The 21898-nt window shown below is 37.8% G+C and overlaps 1 protein-coding gene across 4 annotated transcripts in view; it reads left to right on the top strand.

Moving 5' to 3' along the window:
* LOC121856185 (PRKCA-binding protein-like) overlaps positions 1-21860 on the top strand; it is a 35403-nt gene extending 13543 nt beyond the window's left edge. For 3 of the 4 annotated variants that reach the window (XM_042351546.1, XM_042351538.1, XM_042351554.1), the window contains 7 exons: positions 2731-2842; positions 4926-5054; positions 8920-9193; positions 10437-10570; positions 12872-13065; positions 14655-14907; positions 16897-21860. In XM_042351546.1, the coding sequence (XP_042207480.1) occupies positions 2731-2842; positions 4926-5054; positions 8920-9193; positions 10437-10570; positions 12872-13065; positions 14655-14907; positions 16897-17076 (1276 nt within the window). In that variant the 3' untranslated portion in view covers positions 17077-21860. Of the gene's footprint in view, positions 1-20; positions 132-2730; positions 2843-4925; positions 5055-8919; positions 9194-10436; positions 10571-12871; positions 13066-14654; positions 14908-16896 lie in introns of all 4 variants that reach the window. The other variant, XM_042351531.1, reaches the window with a different exon arrangement.
* Positions 21861-21898: the final 38 nt, after the last annotated feature.

Genomic DNA, 21898 nt, shown 5'->3' with positions numbered 1-21898 from the left:
TTCCTTCATTGCTTCCCAAGACCCAAACAAAAGGAGAATGACAAGGGGAAGGAGGATGAGGTTAAAGAGGAAGAAGAAGATAGTAATGAGAGGGAAAAGTTTTTGTGTGGATTTCGAAGTGAAAATAAAATGTAAGTAGAAGGCTAAATTAATCTAAGAAACAAAAGATTCTTATGTAGAGATATTATTGTCTTGTAGACGACCAAGTAATATTGGTACAATTGTGCTCACCACTTCTACCAGAGATGTTGGACTGTCAGGTGGTATGACATTGTCTTCTTTAACGGCTTATTAATAAATTATGTGTTTTCATTATTATCAATGGTGGTACATTATTGTTTCTAAAATACAGTACATCATAAAGGCTAATTACCCCTGTATTGTAAGAGGCCGGTCATCTTATATCTGATGATGATAACACCTGAAATACCCACAGAATTGCTTTAATGTCCCTTACTTTTTATATATTTTTCTCTCTTTTTGTAGTTGTGGTCTTCACTGAATTTGATGTTGATGGAGCTTATTTGTGTGTTAGAAACTTGCTTGGTAACCTAAAATGCTTAAGAGACAAGTATGGTCCTCCAATAATCAAGACATTAAATTAACATACTGATGAGGATGTCATGTCTGTATGAGAGGACTTCACACAGTACTGTACTGTATATTCAAAGATTGGTGAAGTTGTACCTGTAGTTAAGGCACAACTGAAAATATAATTTGCTGTATTTAAACTGTTAAACTTGAGGACAGTAGTCTAGTTAATGAGAGTTATTTGCTGATATTGAAGTGAAAGACATCCTGGATATTAACTGTGAGCAATTAAATGAATACAGTATTAGTGTTGGGTTAATACTGGAGTAGTTTTGGGTTAATACAGTACTACTGTACGGTAGTGTTGGGTTATTATTGTGGTCGTCACGTAAGTACTGTATGTCTTGCCTCCCTTTGGCATGCTCATTACATTTTGTTGTATGGTTACTCACAAGTGAGTTAGCTAGGTTATCTTTTAGTCAAACTAATTAGATTACCCTCAGTACTGTTGACTTTAGGTGCTCTGTCACCTTGACTTTTTTAATCCTAAATTTTTCCTGTTGACAAATTACATCACCAGATGTACAAACTAAGGAAAGTCCGCACATGACTTTTGTTACTCCATTATACAGTATAGTGAATGTTGTGTGGTGGGGTGTACAGCAGTGGTGTGAGACAACTTCTATGTTATTACTGTGTGTACAGCTCTGGTACATATGTTGTCTTTTGAAAGGTAGCAGCTGACTTAACTTGACCTTACATCCTCTGTCATGGTACTGTATATACTGTACTGTATAGAGACACACAGGCTTATCCCTGCCCTTTTTTTTTATCATCACTGTTTATCAGCTTACGAGCCATTTGACCAGTTGGTGTGTTACACACGACCTTCTTTGTCCAGTGTTTGTTGTTCCTATTCATAGGCTTGAGTGAAGATTTGTGGCTCAAATAGAACTTGAGTGAATAACTTTACAATACTGTATACAGTATATTGAATATCTAGAGAGAGTTGGATAATGATCATTTAACAACTGTGTTTACCAAAGAACTGGCCCTTTCTTTGATGTACTGTACTGTACAAATTGTAGCAGCAACAGTCATCACTGTCAGTGATAGTCCAGTTCTGAGCACTAAGTATTCATTTATTAGTGTATACGTATTATCATGAAGAACTGTACTAACAAAATATGGTGATTTTCTCCTTATTTGTACTCTATTTTTTTCTGTTAGACAGACCAAGACTATGACAAAGAGATAAATGTATAGTAATTGATTACCATACTCAGACATCAGCATGGACAGTAGTATTGATAGTGCAAGAGTTATGATGAGGTAGTGGACATTATTATTTCATGTCATTGGGCTTTTTATATAACAAAGCTTTCAAAATTGACTTTCCTCAGTACAGTATGTGTACCCGTGTAAACTTATATTGGTGGTACTGTATGTTAGTCTCCGGGTCATTTGAGAGTCGACTCGTGATTACTTCTTATGACTTGCTGAGGTAAAACTTTTTGAACGCGCTGATAAAGCTTTAAGTAAAATATTGGGCGGAAAATAATGTCTTCCATATATGACATTGATTAAGTGTACTGTTTCTTATTTAGGCTTTTTGCCTTTATGCTGAATTATTCTCATTACCTGTATTGTGGATGAACATAAAAGGCTTCAGTTGATGCTGCTTCTGCTTATACTGTACAGTAGTATTTATATTTTGCTGATTTGTGGTTTGCTTGTGTTTAATGTTATATGTTGCTTGTGGTGAAAGGTTTCTTTTTTATTTTGCATGAGTCTTGGGTGTAGACATTAACCAAGATGTGCATGGGGAAGGTACTGTAGTGTTGATGAATATATGTCACTCTAAGAATCTCTGTGTGAACAAATAGTACCAGTTCTGAACTCATATATTTTTTAATTGTCAGTCGATTGTATAAAATAGTAGGCTAAGTTAATCATTTTCATAATCATGTAGAACAAGATATTTCCTACATACAATACTGTACAGTATATTGAAAGATACTTATATTAATAACTAATGCAACCTAATGGTGAACACAAGCTTTCTTGTTAATGTCTGTTTCATCTCTCTATCTCTCTCTCTCTCTCTCTCTCTCTCTCTCTCACACACAAAATAACATCCCATGGTGTACTGACCCAGACTAACATGATGAAGTATACTAACTGCATGTTGGTCACCAGGGGAATGACCGTCACCTCGGGGAGTGTCACCCTTGAGAAGAATGACAGCAATCTCATCGGTATTAGTATTGGAGGCGGTGCCAAGTACTGCCCCTGTCTCTACGTAGTGCAGGTATGGAATTGAGCATAATATTGGGCTTGTTGACATGTAGTGTGACTGGGTCCATAACTGGAGACTTGTTAATGTTACAAGAATAAACTTGAGAGGACAAATTGGAACATGTCTTAGTTTGCATCAGTGAATTATGATATTAGTTCAATTGATTGTTTAATAGAGTGGTATTGTCCACCCATTGAAGATTTTGTGAATTGAACAGAGGGAGGCTGTCAACAGAAATGCACAATGTGATTCAACAGACATACCAAGATCAAGCTGTGGCTTGAGCAACAGTTTTTGGCTGATACAGAAATTTAATTTCTGGCCTAAGGATATTGAAAATAAACCAAGTGAATGGTGCTCTTAAACCTAAACAAGTCTGAAATGAGAGTAAAAGCTGATGTAAAAATTAATGAAAATCACCATTTGAGGGATGTTGGGAGTCTTATCTCCCAGAAATAGAATTTGATTACAGTGTATTTTGCTCAACTCTGTACTGAATCTCTGAATCATGAATCTTGGTAGCATGTGTCGGTCTCATCCATCCATGTGACTGCTGAGGTGAGCTCTGTCACTAATTCTGTTTTTTTTTGGGGGATGGGCATACTGTTTGTGTTCATTTAAATTTATGGAATATGTATGAGGTTGTACACCCCCACACTACACTGCTCTTGTATATCCTTGCCAAAACCCTACTGTTGTCAAGGGGCAGGCATAGAGACATTCTCATATGTTCGTCAACAGAACATTCTACTGCTTCGGATTCACTGCCAGTGTCCTGCCATACTTAACCACTGTTCTGCTGCTCCAGCCACATACTCTCCCTGCCACTTTTATTCTACCACATCACTTCTTTACCTCTTTGCCTCTACCCATCTACTCCATTGCTAAGCCCAGGACTGCAGTGGAGACTCACTCATAGCGTCGGGGTTGGATCTCAGCGACACCATAGTGGTGGTGTTGTCAATTGTGTCAAGTGTGGTGTTTTATCATGCCAAGAGATTCAAATGTTGTGGTTTAGAGTGAAAAGTGCTGTAGTATTTGTGATGACTAAGTTGTGTAAATAATTCTATTTTTTATTAATGCATTTTCCTGATAGTACAGTACCTCAGATCTGGCATAGCCCTCTAGGAGATGTAACATCCTGGTCCTTCACACAGACTCTGAGACAATACTGAAAAATTTTGAATCTCTCTTGGAACAGCTTATATGCTGTACCATTGTTCATGACAGTAGGCTTATTGAATGATTGCAGCTTATTGGATTCCATGGATGTTATAAGAAAAACCAAAAGCTAATTGAGTGTGCATTTGTTAACAATGGAGGTATCAGCTTCATCAGGAACCAAACTTTGTGATCATGGTGCATCTGGTGACCAGTCACAGTATTGCAGGCATCCCACACTTCAGAAAAGGAAAATTTATTCACAGTGCTGGGAAGGTGGTGAAACTATTTTTTTTAAAGAATAATTTACATTTGTGTTCTCAGAGGATAGACTGTCAGCATAAAATTTTATTCCTGTGTGCTCTTAAAATTCCCACAGTTCAACAGCAGTGGATGGATACAGCAACAAGATAAATCATCTACCCATACCAGTTGTGCCTGACAACAAACTATTGATGAATCAGATACTGAATTGATGACACATCCCTTGTATACTAGTACTGTATTCAATCATTGGCGAGTGGTGCTGGGGCCCCTCTGAGCCTACGGACCCATGGGTGTGAGCCCAACTTACCCATGCATTGATCCAGCAATGCCTACAGCCCTGTGTCCCCACACCAGCTCATATAGAAGGTTACCTTCAGAATTAAGTCATATTTTCCCTACAAATTGATTAGTTTGTTCCACAGGAGGAGATCAGGTGAAGCCAAGGTGAGCACTCTGGACTATTCTGATGATCCTTATGGGCTAAAATGACAAATGCTCTCATTTGTGGTCTCAGACTCGGTCTCAGTCTTGGTCGTGACTTCATCACTAGTATATACTGTACTGTATTCTACTGTTATGATGCATTTTGGCTTCAGATAGCTGAAGCTCATGTAACTTATACTAATTACATTTACAAAACTCATCACCAGTAATGTTATCGTATCAGGTTTTCGACAACACTGCAGCGTCACGTGAAGGGACCCTCCAGAGTGGAGACGAGATCAGTGGGGTCAATGGGGTCAACGTCAAGGGCAAGTCAAAACAGGAGGTGGCCCATCTCATCCAAAGGTCTACGGTGAGTCATCGTTAAGTGTTGCCATATTACTTTGGCTGTACCAGTGAGATGGGCGTTGCCTGGTAGTGGAGGAGAGCGGTCGGTGTGTGGAGTGTGGTTCTCGTGGGTTCAGTATGTGACAGCCAAGACTCATGCTAAGAACTCTCAGTAAAGTGACAGCCATTACTCTGGTGTTTCCTTCCATTCTGGACATCTTACAATCTCTTCATCATTGAAAGAATGACAAGTGGTGGTGGTGGTAGAGATGAAGGAGATGGTTAAGTGGTAGAGGAATGGTGCATTTGTTTCTATGGTAATGCTGTTTGCTCACTGCCAGAAGTAAGGGAACAGCTGTCTTTACACACAAAGAATTATCAAATAAATAAATAATAACAATCAAATGTTAATTTAGATTTAAAAAAAAAGATCAGTAAGAAAGATATTAGGTGCATAAACCATTCATATCACCACACAGCTCTCCACACACACTTACACCCGTCAACCACACAGCTCTCCGCACACACTTACACCCGTCAACCACACAGCTCTCCACACACACTTACACCCGTCAACCACACAGCTCTCCACACACACTTACACCCGTCAACCACACAGCTCTCCACACACACTTACACCCGTCAACCACACAGCTCTCCACACACACTTACACCTTCAACCACACAGCTCTCCACACACACTTACACCCGTCAACCACACAGCTCTCCACACACACTTAAACTCTTCAACCACACAGCTCTCCACACACACTTACACCCGTCAACCACACAGCTCTCCACACACACTTAAACTCTTCTTCAACCACACAGCTCTTCCACACACACTTACACCTCAACCACACAGCTCTCCACACACACTTAAACTCCAACCACACAGCTCTCCACACACACTTAAACTCTTCAACCACACAGCTCTCCACACACTTAAACTCTTCAACCACACAGCTCTCCACACACACTTACACCCGTCAACCACACAGCTCTCCACACAGTCAACCACACAGCTCTCACACACACTTACACCGTCAACCCACAGCTCTCCACACACACTTAAACCTCAACCACACAGCTCTCCACACACACTTACACCCAACCACCCAGCTCTCCACACACACACTTAAACTCTTCAACCACACAGCTCTCACACACTTAAACTCTCTCTCCACACACTTACACCGTCAACCACACAGCTCTCCACACACACTTAAACTCTCAACCACACAGCTCTCCACACACTTACACCCGTCAACCACACAGCTCTCCACACACACTTAAACTCTTCAACCACACAGCTCTCCACACACACTTCCTTCAACCACACAGCTCTCCACACACACTTAAACTCTTCAACCACACAGCTCTCCACACACACTTACACAACCACACAGCTCTCCACACACACTTACACCCGTCAACCACACAGCTCTCCACACACACTTAAACTCTTCAACCACACAGCTCTCCACACACACTTACACCCGTCAACCACACAGCTCTCCACACACACTTAAACTCTTCAACCACACAGCTCTCCACACACACTTACACCCGTCAACCACACAGCTCTCCACACACACTTAAACTCTTCAACCACACAGCTCTCCACACACACTTACACTCTTCAACCACACAGCTCTCCACACACACTTACACTCGTCAACCACACAGCTCTCCACACACACTTACACTCGTCAACCACACAGTCCTCCACCACACAATTAAGTTTTTCAGCCACAAACATTTTGTCATGCATAATAACACACCCTATAAAAAATTTTAAGATTGATTTAACAATATAGCCTTGGGTAGTGATCAATAACTGGTAACACATCACAGTAGGAGTGGGAGGCAGTGTGGGAGAGGCTCATTCTTGAAACTTTAGGAACACTTGGAACACTGTCACTTGAAGGGTCTAAAAACAGTCACAATAATTTGCAGAAATCATTCAGGTAAGAGAGAGAGTAGGTAGTCCATCATAAGAAGCACAACTGAGAAAAATGTATGTCTGAAGAGAGAGCGCTCATTGGATAGAAGCATACACATTTTCATCGCTCTCATTGGCTGATGATGCAAACAACAATTGGTGCACTGTATTATACTGTATATATTATAGAGATTAATTTTAACAAAAGGAGCGTGATTATATTATGATGTACTGTACTTGAGTTACTACTGATTTAATCAGAGAAGTATAACTAGACGAAGGGACTAAGTTTAGTCTAACGTATTACCATTAGTATATAATTTCTGGATATGGTCAAACTCCGGACAAGAAATTAGACCTCGAAAGGCCTCGTTTGGCTTCTTGTCATCTGAATTTATGTTATGTTAATCTGTTCTTAATCCAAATGAATGCAACACTGAGTGTGCCTGATGGGCTGCAGTTAGCGCACAGCTGGTCATCCTCAGCTGCTCCACAGCAGCAGTTATGTTTTGACTCAGTCAGAATCTCTCACCACCTTCAGTTGTATATTATACACTGTATGTATTTTCAAAGTTATTAAAACACTTGAGTACACATAAGTTAAGTTATTTTTCTTGATTTTTTTTTTTTTTTTTTTTTTAAACATCTGGACTGTCCTGATTAACAGGGTCCATTCAGATATCAGATGATCTGGATACTCTCTCCCCCCTATAAGTCAGGATTAGTGAAATTTGTCTGTATATGCGATTTTTTTTTTTTTTTTATTTTTTATTATACAGGGATTAACCCATCCGAGCACAGGTCACTGACCCACGTCGAGGCCTGGGGCGCGAAAACGTAATGATAATTACAATAATAATAATAATAATCAGTTCAAAGTAATTAAAATTTATAATAAATGCAAAAATAAAAAATAAATAATAATAACAATATTAATAATAACACTGATAACAATAATAATAATAAAGAACCTTAAAGTTATAAAAAATTGAAAAAAGATCAATAGTGAGAAACGATATATGTACAGTATGTTGTGTTGTCAAAGAAAGAGAAACAATTGGACCCTGCAATTGTGTGTAAATGAAGCAGAAAGTCAGATCAGCAACCTGGAACTTGGTCACAATTTTCGTGGTGCCATATGGCAGCAGGGTCTACCATTAGACAACACATATGCTTCCAATATCTTCCCTGGTGGTAGTACCTCCCTGTTTGGGACAGGGTAGCTGCCTACTACCTGTTAAGGTGGTGGTGATATGTAGAGGATTATTCAGTTTGTATGTATGACCGTCTTCAGGTCATTGCAAGATAAGCAAGATAACCTTTACTGCACACTGATTCTTGGGATCTTGTTGATGACTTCCCCTGACCCATGGTTTTAGGGGCTCTGGAATTGAAAGCTCTGTGAAGGTTCGAGGACAACACTGAATAAACTATATAGTAAGGGAGAGTTACAGTTTAAAACCAGCATACCCCCACCCTATTCCTCTCTTAGGGTGCATGTTGACCTTATCAATGGAACATATGTAGCTTCTCTTCCCAGTGTTGTAGCTGGCTGTCTGTTATGAGAGCTGTCTGACAAAGAATTTATACGTACCGGTAGTTAGAAATAAAGGAATGATCTTGAAATTTTATTTTCTAGCTGACCCTGCATTCAGATGGCCTTAAATACTGACTAGATAGCTTTGCCCACATTATGCTATCTGCTTCTAATCACCCTCTTCTGAGGTCAGCTGTTGTGATAGGGAGGGATGGGCAATCATAAGATAGACTTTGATGTGTCAAATGGGGGCAAAGAACAGTGGGCAAGTGTGATAATTAAAGCTAAATGGGTATAGGTTCAGCTAGGAAAATACTAGTAAGGATATCAGGATCAACCCTCTATTTCTCATCCCTTAGGCTTCTAGTTTTGTACAGTTGTACTGTACTATGTTGATTTCATTTTCAGGGTTCTGTCACCATCCAGTACAACAAACTTCATGCTGACCCCAAACAAGGCAAGACCTTGGACATTGCCATGAAAAAAGTGAAGCATCGACTGGTGGAGAATCTGTCGTCCTCGACAGCAGATGCCCTGGGACTCTCTCGTGCCATTCTTTGCAATGATTCCTTGGTCAAGAAGTTGGATGACTTACAGAGGACTGAAGAAATGTATCAAGCACTCATGGACCACACTAAGAGGCTGCTAAAGGCATTTTTTGACTTAGCTATTGTCTATAGAAGTAAGTTCATTTGTAGAAATGGCTAGCCATAACAGAATACTTCCAGTAAGTGAAATGTGTCCATAAATTTGTTGCCGATTCAAGAGAAGGTTAAATGTGTCAGTGATATGAAGGCAAGCTCTGGTTGGTAACTGTGTTCATTAAATTGTCTATTTGTTTATTTTATTGGTACAGTATTCTGCATTAATATGTTTAATGTTATCTCTAATATGTAATTAAGTCAAGTGTAAGTTAAGGCATGATGATTGAAAATTTGCCTTGGAAACTCATCCCCCATTATAATACAGTATTAGAATCTGTGGTAAAATTGTATCTGAATAATGTTAGTTTGGATAACTTCACAGTTTTTAAGAATGCTTCCATGACGTACATTAGCAACTTAGTGTAAAGGATTTTGTATTTTATTTGAGAAGAGTATAAAGTAGGAAGAAATATTCTGATGCACCTCACATTTGTAGGAAAGATATGCATGGTGTACACTACATCACTGGTTGAGTCATTTCATTTAGAGAGATTTGTGTCATTGTCATCATTATTTTATTATCTGTTTACATGATTTGCAGCCTATAAAACAAATTAAAAAAGTTACGTTCCATATATGGTTCTGTATAATGTAAGGTGACCTGTTCTATCTTTCCAAACACACCATCTGCTTTATAGTTCCAACCAGTCATGTCCCCACAGTTGGCCTTTTTCTCTTCATCTAATTCCTATAATGTTAAATAATGCACACTTTTCTCCTTATAAATTACTGACTACACTTGGAACCACCTCCTCCCCTCCTCTTCTCCTCCCCCTCCTCTTCTCCTCTCATCCACTCCTCTTCTCCCCCTCTTCTCCTCCTCCTCCACTTCACCTCTCCTCCAGTTAATTATACAGTGTACTTTAGTGATTACCAGTAATAAATAAACAATTCAGTATTAGAATCAAAATTATTACATGACATAATTTTGGACTTATGTGAAGTGAAATGTTAAACTCTGGGGATATGATTGGGTCGCGGTGTACAGCAAGTAAATTAGGTCATGTCACATACAGTATAGTTCTTCATCTTTGTTTATTGAAAAACTAATTTTCTTCATTGTGATGTATCCACACTGCCCCTAATGGGCTGACAAGCATATGGAGCTGACTCTCACTTTCACATTACATTAAGTATGGGCCTTGACTCTTTTGGAGCTGAATGGCTAACAAAATTTAAAAGAATGTAATATACAGGTTATGTAATTTATTGTGTTTCCAGAGTTTGGAGATATCTTTTGTGAAATTGGAGTTCGAGAGCTTCAGCAGAGTGCTAATGAGGCATTCAACCAATTTGGAGAAGCTCATCGCCAGATGGAGAAGTACGGTATTCAGATGCTCAAGAGACTCAAGCCCGTAAGTTAAGCAGAAACTTTTCATCACTCCTTTTCTTTAACAAGGTGGCCAGACTCAAGAGCAGCAAAGACTCCTCCAATAATTGCTATCATTCTTCTCTTAACTGCTATCATGAGTGTATATTCGTTTTTTAGATTAATATAATCTTTTTCTTTTCTATTTTTAATTTCTTTTTACTCTTACTTTTTTGCCCCCTAGGCCCTGTTGTGGGTCTATGACCTGTTCCCGGGTCGGCTATTCCCCGTAAAAAAAAAAAAAAAAAAAACATTAATAAATAAATAAATTTGTTCTAGTGTTCCCTTCCACAACAAAGCATAGCCCCAAGAAATCCATCTGGTTTATCACTGCCACTTCACATAACCCAGCATCAAATATCACAAGAACTTCCTCCCAAAAAAACCTTCTTTTTACTATACAGTATTGTTTACCCTTAATTTACTTGGCTATTAGGTTAGGTTCTATTCCTAAAAAAAAAAAAAACATGCAAAGTGAATCCACATTAAAAAAATTCCTTAGGCCTTTTGGCAGTAGGAACTACAGTATGTCCCAAGCTCTCTCATTAGTTCCTCATGACTGGCTCCAAGAAAGGTAGATACCATCAGGTGGCCAGTACAGTATAGACATAATCTACAGTCGATAAATGTCATCATCATTCTAATTTTTTCCTTAGGGCACTTGTTCTTTGTTCACTACTTTCATCTGCAAGAAATAACTTCTCCATTGATACCAAACTTGGTAATCTAAATTACGAAAAAAAAAATGTATGTTAACCTTAAATTTAATTTTACCAACTATCTTTGGTAGCTGTGTGGCATGTTTGGTGGGGCTGAAGGGAGATTTGCAGAATTGTACCACATGCATCTAACATGGTGACAAAGTTGGTACTGAGGCTTTGAGGAAGCAACCAGTAAATACAGGGAGCGGCTATTATCTATGGACAGTTCAAACTGTGGTGCAAATAATGTGCACCATGATCATGGCTTAAACTGAGCAGTGGTAGTTTTAAGATGTTACCATAGAACATCATCACTTAGAGATCTTTTAATGTTATTCACTCGCCAGTGGAGAATATGCACCCTAATCAAGATAAGTGTCCAGAGAGGTATGACAAGTGGTCATATGGTCAGATGGAAAATAAGAAAATCAGCATTTACTGTATTGCCATTCTAAACAAAGTCATTTAACTTAAAACAAATGGGATATAGCATAAGAAACATAAAAATTACCATGACTAGATATTACTAAACATGGTGCATATTTAGTAACATCTAGTTTTCATGAACTTATCAGCTGGCTACACTTGGTGATGAATGATTCAGGCTTAGTATAGTTAATATAAATTTACAGTAAATACAATTTTGCTTTGGTAAGTATCAATACTTTAGTTTCAGAAATGTTTGATTTTGATGCACTATAGGTAAAATACTTAGTAAATTTTGCCAATGACAGTCTCTCAGACCTGCCAGTGCCACAACTTCCTGGCTCATGCATATAAGAAATTTGCACAGTTAACTTAATTTTGCTTAGTTAATCCTCAAAGCTCTAGGTTTTGATTATTCTTGGTTTACTCTACTTTTATAATACTGTGCTAATGCTTGGTTTAATCTACTATCATAGCACTGGTAATTCTTGGTTTAATCTACTATCATAACACTGGTAATTCTTGGTTTGATCTACTATCATAATACAGTACTGTGCTAATGCTTGGTTTAATCTACTGGTGAATTTTACTGCAAGCATGGCCCCTAAGAGGATCATTAGTGACAGTGTTCAGTGAAGTTACGCGTTGATTACCTAAATATAAAAAAGGGTAATTCATATATATATATGCAGGAGAACCCAATATGTACACGATAGCTATATACATCCTTAGCGTGAAGCAGACATGAAACTGTAGAGCAATGCTTACAATTCATTCATTGTTGCATAGCAGATTCTGCTATTCATATTTTCAGAATTATTTTGTTCTCAGAATGGTCACATGTACTCCCACAAGGAACATTCATCCAGTCTTGATACACTGCATCCCACTATAAATTGAGCTGCAAGTTCACAATTATAGATAGTGAATTTTCAGACATAATACCTTGTAACTGGCAGATGGCCTTCATGTACTTACTGCACTTGTTCCTAGTTATAATTAGGAATGGCCCATCCAGTGCTATAATTTTCTAATATCCAGAAGATTATTGTAAAAAAAAAGTAGGATAATTGTCATTTTCTCCAGAAATTGTTTGAATTATGTAAATTTATAGTTACAAAGAATGAAGATTGTGTTTATATTTATTAATGTTCTTCAAGATCTTGAGTGATTTGGGGACATACCTCCACAAAGCCATTCCTGACACCAGACTGACCATCAGGCGGTATGCGGATGCCAAGTTTGAATACCTCAGTTACTGTCTCAAGGTGAAGGAGATGGATGATGAAGAAATGCAGTTTGCCCAGTTGCAAGAGCCTCTATATAGAGTGGAGACAGGCAACTATGAGTACAGGTGAGTTATGAAACTGTGTACAGTACTTGTTGCCATTACAGTTTTACCCCGCCTAACGCGGTTTCACTTAACGCGTTTTCGCATATACGCGGTGCCTTGCCAAAGCTGAACTTTCACTTAACGCGGATTTTTTCCACATATACGCGGTGAGTGTCCGAGACGCTATTTTTAGATTTGCCCCACCCGCCACCCTGCCTGACTGCCTGTTTTAGCTCATAAAATTCATACAAATTACCAGGCCAGAATATAATTTACATTGCTGGAATTCTTATAATTTGGTGATCATTTTGAATATAAACATCATATATTTTGCTTTAAACTTACATTTATATTCAAAATATTCCTGGTCTTACAAGGAATCCAGCAATGTCAATTATATTATCCTAACTTTAATCTGAGGTATTATTTAATACTAAATGTTAAAAACTCTGGAAGGGAGGATTGGTGGGGGGTGGGGGGGAGGGTTGGGACTGACCGCGCGGTTGGAAGAGGGGGGAGGCAAGGTGGGGTACTTTGATTGACAGATAGTGTCGTGAAGATTATTTTTTTTTTATTAACTGAAGATATTTGTTTTAGCTCATAAAATTCATACAAATTACCCGGTCAGAATATAATTTACATTGCTGGAATTCTTATAATTTGGTGATCATTTTGAATATAAACATCATATATTTTGCTTTAAACTTACAATTTTTAGATAAAAATTTTTCTCTAGGTAACTATGTTATCTTTTGTGCAAAATATATGACATTTATATTCAAAATATTCCTGGTCTTACAAGGAATCCAGCAATGTCAATTATATTTTCCTAACTTTAGTTTGAGGTTATCCCACACATCTCCTTGGGACGGTTGGTGGGGGGTGGGGGGGGAGGGAGGGACCGACCGACCATCTGTTAGCCGGCTGTGTAGTGTGAGAGGGGGAGGGAGTTGAGTCCATTATTTGAATGGACATTAACTTGGCGACTGTATTTCTCTATTTCTCTTAAGTATTAATTGTGTGCATGTACCATCATAAAATTAAGATGTTATTTTTACTACAACATAGGTATGTGCCTTCAAAAAGTGGAGTTTGGGGGTCGGGCCGGTTTCTATTGGAATTAATCCCATATGTTCTGTTGTTCACTTAACGCGGATTTCACTTAACACGGGACCCTCTGGGTTCAATTGACCGCGTTAAGTGGGGTACAACTGTATATCATATGTGTGCATGTTACCATTACATCACCTGTGTGCATGTTACCATTACATCATGTTATCACCTTCTGCTCCCTTGTGTTTTCCTTAGGTACTTGGTATTCCATTTTGTATTTTAACATTTATCAATTTAATATCTTGTAAGAAGTTCACATTAATTATATACATAAACTATGCTCTTTGTGTTAAATTTTACATATCCATTAATGAAGAATAAGTGATTGTAGCCAATGTTATTATTTAAAAAGATTTCCTTCAGATTATACGATCATCATTATTTTCCTTCCTCTAACACTAGAGTACAGTACCTACAAGCAGCTGCGTTGATATACCCTTTTTCACCATGTCAAGAGAACTAGTAAGTAAGATAAATCCTCTTCCATTTACTTGCAGACTGGTCTTGCGTTGTAGGCAAGAAGCTCGAGGCAAGTTTGCCAAACTGAGATCAGATGTTTTGGTGAAACTAGAATTGCTCGATTCCAAACATGTCCAGCATCTAACGGAACAACTAACTCGACTCATTGGAGGTCTAGCAAGCTACCACAGCCAGTGTCAGCAATTAATGCATGACAAACACTGGTTTCCCATTGAGCTAGACATGGTGGGAACAACTCTTCATTCAGACCACAGGAATGATAGCTTACAGGTATATTAATGTGGTGTAAGGAACCACTGATCTAGCAAGGATGATCAATGATAAGACTGATCACTACAATCTATTCTAGAAGGGAGGTGAATCTGGAGTAGGTGGTGTAGGGATCTTGATCGCCAAAAAGTGGTTAAAGTACTAGAGGTAAAAAGGGTGAATGTAAGTAAAGTATTTTGGCTCTAAGTGCAAGTAGGAAAGTATCTAGGCAAAGTGAAGAAATGAAGGTTGAGTTCTGGCATAAATTGTTGCATGTGGTGTCATAGCTGGGTGAAAGAGATTGTGGTGCTGGATAGTGATGTAAACAGTCACATTTGGGCACAAACAAAAGGTTATGAAAGTATGCCTGGCAGAAGAGGCTATGACACAAGAAATGTAGAAGGAGAGAGAATAACTTGAGTTTGGGGATGCAATGAGCATGGTTGTATGCAATACATTGTTTAAGAAGAGGATTAGTGGGCTGATTATGTTTGAGTCAGGTGGAACAAATTCACAGATTGATTACTTTGTTAGGAAATCTGATATGAAACTTGTTAGGGATGTAAAGGTGTTGCCATGCAGCACATATTGCTTGTGTGTGTGACGTGATGATTATAAGGTGCAGAGAAAGGAAGAAGGTGTATGTTCCAAGAAGAGAGTGGAAGTTGGAGGAACATTTCGAATGCAAGAGAAGCATTTTGTATGGAGTTGAAAAGATTGGAAACATCCATTGAGAGTATGGGGTAGTGTAGTGAGATACTGGGCCAAACTAAAGGATGTTCTGCTGAATGCAGCTGACAAGATGTGTGGCTGGACAAAGGACCCAGCAAGGCATGCAGTAGCAAGGTGGAGGAATTATGAAGTAGACAGACCAATAAAGGAAAAAAGAAGATTGGGTGGTAACAAGGAGGGGTACCTGAAGACCAAGTGTAGGGCAAGAAGAGAGGTTACATGAACAGACACATTAGTGGATGAGACAGTCGGTGGAACAATGATGTACTGTATGTGCAAAAATTTTGTTTAGTTGGCAAATGTATGGTATCAAAACTTGATGTAACTTTCTGCTAAGAGTCTCTGATTTTCTGAGTTGTGGCTTAGACAGTCTCGACCTGTATCTACCTGCAGAAACTGCCCTCCCAAATCTTCATCAACATCTTTAGTTGAACTTTAGTCCCCTGTTTTGATTTATATACAGAATATCTGAAGTTACAAAATTCAGGGTCTAGGATATGAGGGTCTATACCTGTAATAGCAGATGGTCATGATGTTTAGGGAGGCCTTCTACCAATGAATACTAACTGATATGATGCACATCTTTCCTAAGTGTGTTTTATCTTGTCCAGAAATTTTGTCCTAGTTTGTAGTCATAATAGTAATATCTCCATTAGCCGGAATCCCTCAAACCCGGAACTCTCCAATAGCCAGAATTGAAATTTTCTATGTAAAATCATTCCCAAAGCTGGAATTTTTTGGAGTATTCCAGATTTGGGAACGATTTTACTAGGGGCACATTTTCTGGAAAATTCCGATAAAATTTTCCCAGTATACCTGGAAAATTCCGGGTATGGAGTTCCCCCTGATTTGAGAGATGAAAATCAAGCACATTTAACGGAAATTTCAAGGATGGGAGATATATCTTTCCGGGTTCGAGAGATGATGTAATGTGCAATTTCTGGAACTTCTGAGAATATTTTTCCATTAACCAAAACATTACGGGGGGATGAGGGATTTTATCTGGCTTTGAGAGGTGGAGTAATGCATCATTCTGGAACTTCCAAGAAATTTTTCCGTTACCTGGAAAATTCCAGAAAATTCTGGGGATGAGGGATTTTTTTTTTCCGGCTTTGAGAGTCATGTTGTTACCCGGAAATCTCTCATTCCCTGAAGTGCTCTGCACCAATTGTTCCGGCTAATGGAGATATCATTATTTTTATATTAACATTGTGTCTTAAAATTCTATTGACTTATTTTTTGTCCTGAAATTTCATCAATTTCTTTTATTGTCGGTAGACCGGAGATTACGAGGATGATGAAGAACTGCTCGACGCAGAGGGGGCCACGGAGGCAACAGATCTTGTCCAACCAATGGAAAACCTCACTCTTAATACCCACGATACTTGTAATAGTAAACCACAGCAGGAAGTAAGGGAAAGAAATTTTCAAGAGGTTAATCTTCTTGGAGACTTTTAAACCATGTACAGTACTGTACTGTACTGTAATTGAGTTCAATAATAAATTTTTTAAGAGAAAATATTTTTTGGACTGAATATGAATTGTTAATTTACTTATTCAGAAATTTATATTTATTAATATTTGCATAGGATATTGTGTTTTTATGATTTTTATGCAGAAAATCCTATTGGCAAATAGATTTTGATTGTAGAGTGGAAACTGGCCATGTAACGGGTGATGATGATGGTAAAAGATGTGTGATGAACAGTAAAATTTTAATTGACATTGTACAGTAGGAAATGTATCTTAATGGTACAGTACTGTACAGTAAAACTTCCATAATGCAAAATAAAGCAAATTCCAAGTTACAATCAGTTGCTGCAAACGTGGAAAATGTCTGTAAAACAGTGATGATGATGACAGTGTGTACAACAATGCCAGCAAAGTCAACATATGATTTATTATAGTTTATCATGTAACATTAGCGTTGATCAACAACAATGAAGCTCAGTGAGGTAATAGTTTACCTTCCTTGCATTCCTTGATTATAGCATGCTACTTTATGTAGGGTAATAGAATGAAAGAAGTTTGTTACCTTCTTAATATGACAAGGTCAGCATCTGCTAATGCATTCATATGCAAGGATAATTTTTCTTACAATCATTCATTGTATGGGAGATAATTCCAGCCTTTTATGGTTAAATGTGTAAACCCAATTCCTGTGCCACTTCCTGCCTCTCGTTGGTCATTTCTTTTCAAATGAGAGTCTGCTACATAAATCTGCCTGTACATGAGAAATTATTTATGATGCTACTCTACTCATCATGAAGGCAAGCCCAATTATACATGGCTGCCATTTTAAATTTTGCCACCAAGCCTAACTCGGTAAGCCAGTCAGGAGTCCCCACCCAGCAAAAACCCACCAAGCCTAACACGACCTGCCAGTCACAAGTCCAACCCTCTCCCAAGGAGCAATAACCCGGTTAACTATTCATTTTATTTATATTTAAGTACTACAGTATCTAAATGTCTGAAGGGTTGGTATTGAAAATAGTAATTCTAAAATTTGATTAATATTTGTTTAAAACAAAATGTGCTGGAGGGAATACTTATGTGTACAGTATTCCTTACTTGATATCCAGTGTGTCTGTACACTACATGTTAAAGATGCACAAAACACTCCAGCTATCAATAGTGTATGGGGCTATATATAAATATCTTAATATCTTGTGGGTTTGTTTGAATAAATATACAGTTGTTGCTCATTTAACACAGTACAGTATATGCTTTCCAGAAGGATACTATGTTGGTGTAATCATATTAACCCTCTCAGCCTCGGAGCCTGAGACACATACGTGCAGGAAAATTAACGCTCAGCCTAGAAGGTTTTTGCCGAAGAATCTTTGATTTTTTGGGGGGGAGGGGCTCATTTTACTGCTATGGAATTGTTTTATTAATTGTAATGGGGTCTCTTCCAGCATAAAATTGTCTGAAAAAATTTTAATTTAAATTCTTGAATTTTATGTCACTTTTTTCGAGTATAAGTTGAAAAAGTAGGAAAATGTTTAGTAACATCTCGATTTCCATTCACATTTTCCTTGTATTATGGTGTTTATTGATATGTACTGTATACCAAAATAAAGAACAAAGCATGTAGAATATTTTGGTATAAGGAAAAATAATATAACACAAAACTCATTGAATAATTAAAGGGCCAGGCGGCACACCCTCCTCTCGCTCTAATGGCCAAAGCAACACTGGCTTCATACTGCACTGCCATGCACACAATGACCAAGACGGTCTTGGGGAAGGTGATAAGGCCCACACAAAGAAAACAACGTCTGTCAAATGGCGTCCAAAGTTCAGTCAGTTTCACTGAATAGTTCTTGAGTTATTTGAAATATAGCCCATTGGATGTACCATGTTGGTGCCGCGAGGCTGAGCATAAGTTTTTTCGCCTTTTATGTTCAACTCCACAATGGCATTGTGCGAGGTTGAAAGGGTTAAGCAAATACTGATTTGCCATTGTGATACATATATAGGTAGCTCTTCACAGTACGAAATTCACATTAGCACGAGGACCCAATTAAGAAAACTGTTTACTTAGCATGAAAATGTTCCTGGTTTAATATTGGCTATAACATGTCAAAGTGTCATCACTCCAGCCCACCCCAATGGTTCACTGCCACGGTCTGCTTTTGACTGTCCTCTGGGTCACACATTCATCATAATGATTGGCTATTATCTGTTGTTTAATGATTTGTTGGCAGTGCTTCAAATATTTAACCCAAAGGTTCATCACCTTGGCCACGTAGGATTGTTCGGGTGTTATTTTGTTGCATGTACTAAACTGGCAAATAGTCTCATCAGTGTCCTGGATGTTAGTTATGAGGGTTTAACACTACAGTACTGTATTTTGTACTTGCACTATTCTAACAGTACAAAACCACAATGTTGCAGCCTTAGAATCAAGACCTGTATTGATGCAGTGAATCCCAGAGGCATTTTTCAGACTTCAAACTACTGTATTCAGTGCCATTTTTTATGGGTCCATCCATACAGAAGTTTGTGTTATTATTTGGTTCAAAATCAATACTTAGTTCAGTGTATATGTACTTTATGTCTGTACATGCAAAAGCTTTAGTTTTCATTGTATTAAACTTCAGAAAAGAGCACAGCATACTCAGAACCTCTCATTTAGTTTTTGCTGTACGCTGGGAGCCCACAATATGAGGGGCCCATCACACCTACATTAAACATGCCTCTGGTGAATCCTTCATATTGCTCTTTTTTTTTCTTTGTTCAACAAGAAATCAGTTTTAATATTCACTAGTCCAAGATGTTCACTGTGAACTGGCTACTGACCAAATTGGCTGATCTTTTGTAATTCATGTCAGGTCCAGTGCAGATTTCCTCTAGAACAAATATTTAACGGTAATTTTTGTGATGATAGAAAAACTTAACCCATCCATAGATAACCTATAAACAAATTTCCTTGAATTTGGTTTTGGTCATCTAGCTCAACTTAGAGAAAAAACACTGAATTAGATTAAGTTATTAATGTGTAATATCACATCAACATGTTATATTATTTGCAGAAAATGCATAATTTTTTGTTCTTTAAATGTGCATTAATGTGTGTATATTTTACAAATATAACTAGTCATTTCTCCAAATACTGTATCCAAAGTTTCCTGAGTGCCATGAATTTTGTGTTTGATTTTGTAGGTTGTCTATCACTTCCTGTGCCATATTCACTGTTAACAATTCCTAACATGTCACATTCTGAGTGGAATTTCCCAATTGTTGTTCACAGAAAAAAGTAGCTTCCTTGCAAAGATTCCAAAAAGTTTAACAAGAAATGTGATGCTGCATGGACAGGTCAGAAAGTAGTCCGTCAGTCAGTAATTATTGGCATTCAGATAAGATAATTCAAAACTGTTTTTCACTCTTTAAGTGTTGTATAAGAATGTTAAAGAAATGTCTTTTTGTGGCTTAGGTCATAACTTCCATTCATTGACCATAATTAATAATATGTATTAGTAGTTATTAGATAAAATAATCAGTGTTCTCAGAATATACATTTACTGTACAGGCTTTAAGTAATGAAGTTGTTTAAGTGCAGAATTGGTAACATGGGATAAAACAGGATGACCTTTTGAGTGATGACTGGACAAGTACAGGGTAGATCAAGATGATGTACATTTACAGAGGTGTGAGTGTATGCTACAAAGCCACTGCCCCATCCACTGTAGTCCTGTCAAGTGGTTTATAATCGAATGTAGATTTGTACTCACAGAGAGAGAGAGAGAGAGTTCATCCACAACACATATGAAGAAGTGACAAGATTATAACCACTCATCTTATCCCTCTCAGGCAGTTCACACCACCTGATAGAACATTGTGTCAATCAAGTAACATGAACACTCACTCACTGACCAGTATTTGTTTACAGACACCAAGATTATTGAAGGACACACACACACACACACACACACACACACACACACACACACACACACACACACACACACACACACACACACACACACACACACACACACACACTACCAAGACTACAATTCTGAAAACCTTAGTACAGGCAACCTTTGAGTTACACACAGTATAGGTTCTGTTCCAGAATGCCATTCTTAAATTGGTCCTTTGTAAATTTAGGGATGCCTATATTTCACAACTTGGCATCATAATGCATTTGTGAACTTCATGTTGCAGTGTAGTACAGGCATCCTCAACTTACCATTGTTGCATTCCTTAAAACCTTTCTTTAATCGAGAAATACTGTACCTGTACAATTCATATATTATGTAATATGCTAAGATTAACATTTCCCATGAAATATCACTTAGTCACTATTTTAAAGTTTCTTGTGAGTCTTTTCAAACCATTTGATATTTGTAGTTATAGAAAGTTATTTTGTAAGGTTACAGGAATGTCATTACATCTTAGGGACTGGGGGTTGTAATTATTGCTCAGGACATCAGAAGACAAAGTTATTTTAAATGCACTCTCCTGCTAAGTTGGTTCTCCTGTCATCAGAAGGATCTAATGATGATAATGACTAGCTGGAATTTGGAGAGCAATTCATTCTTATAGTGAAGATAACCTCCCAATGGCAAAGGGAAAATGACAAGTATTCATACATTTCATTATTTACAAACATCTACAGTATATTTTAGTTTATGCCTTGTGTGCATGAATTTTTTTTAAAGACTTATTATTTTGTAGTTGTGCCAAGAAAATTAAATTTATATTGTCAAGTGAAAAAGTTTGCAATTTCCAAATCATCTTGTTTTTATTATAAGTTCCTGTTAGAAGATGT

The sequence above is a fragment of the Homarus americanus genome, unplaced genomic scaffold (genome assembly GCF_018991925.1).
Source record: "Homarus americanus isolate GMGI-L3 unplaced genomic scaffold, GMGI_Hamer_2.0 scaffold1024, whole genome shotgun sequence".
Taxonomy (NCBI): Eukaryota; Metazoa; Arthropoda; class Malacostraca; order Decapoda; family Nephropidae; genus Homarus; species Homarus americanus.
This window is presented reverse-complemented; position numbering and strand designations above follow the sequence as displayed.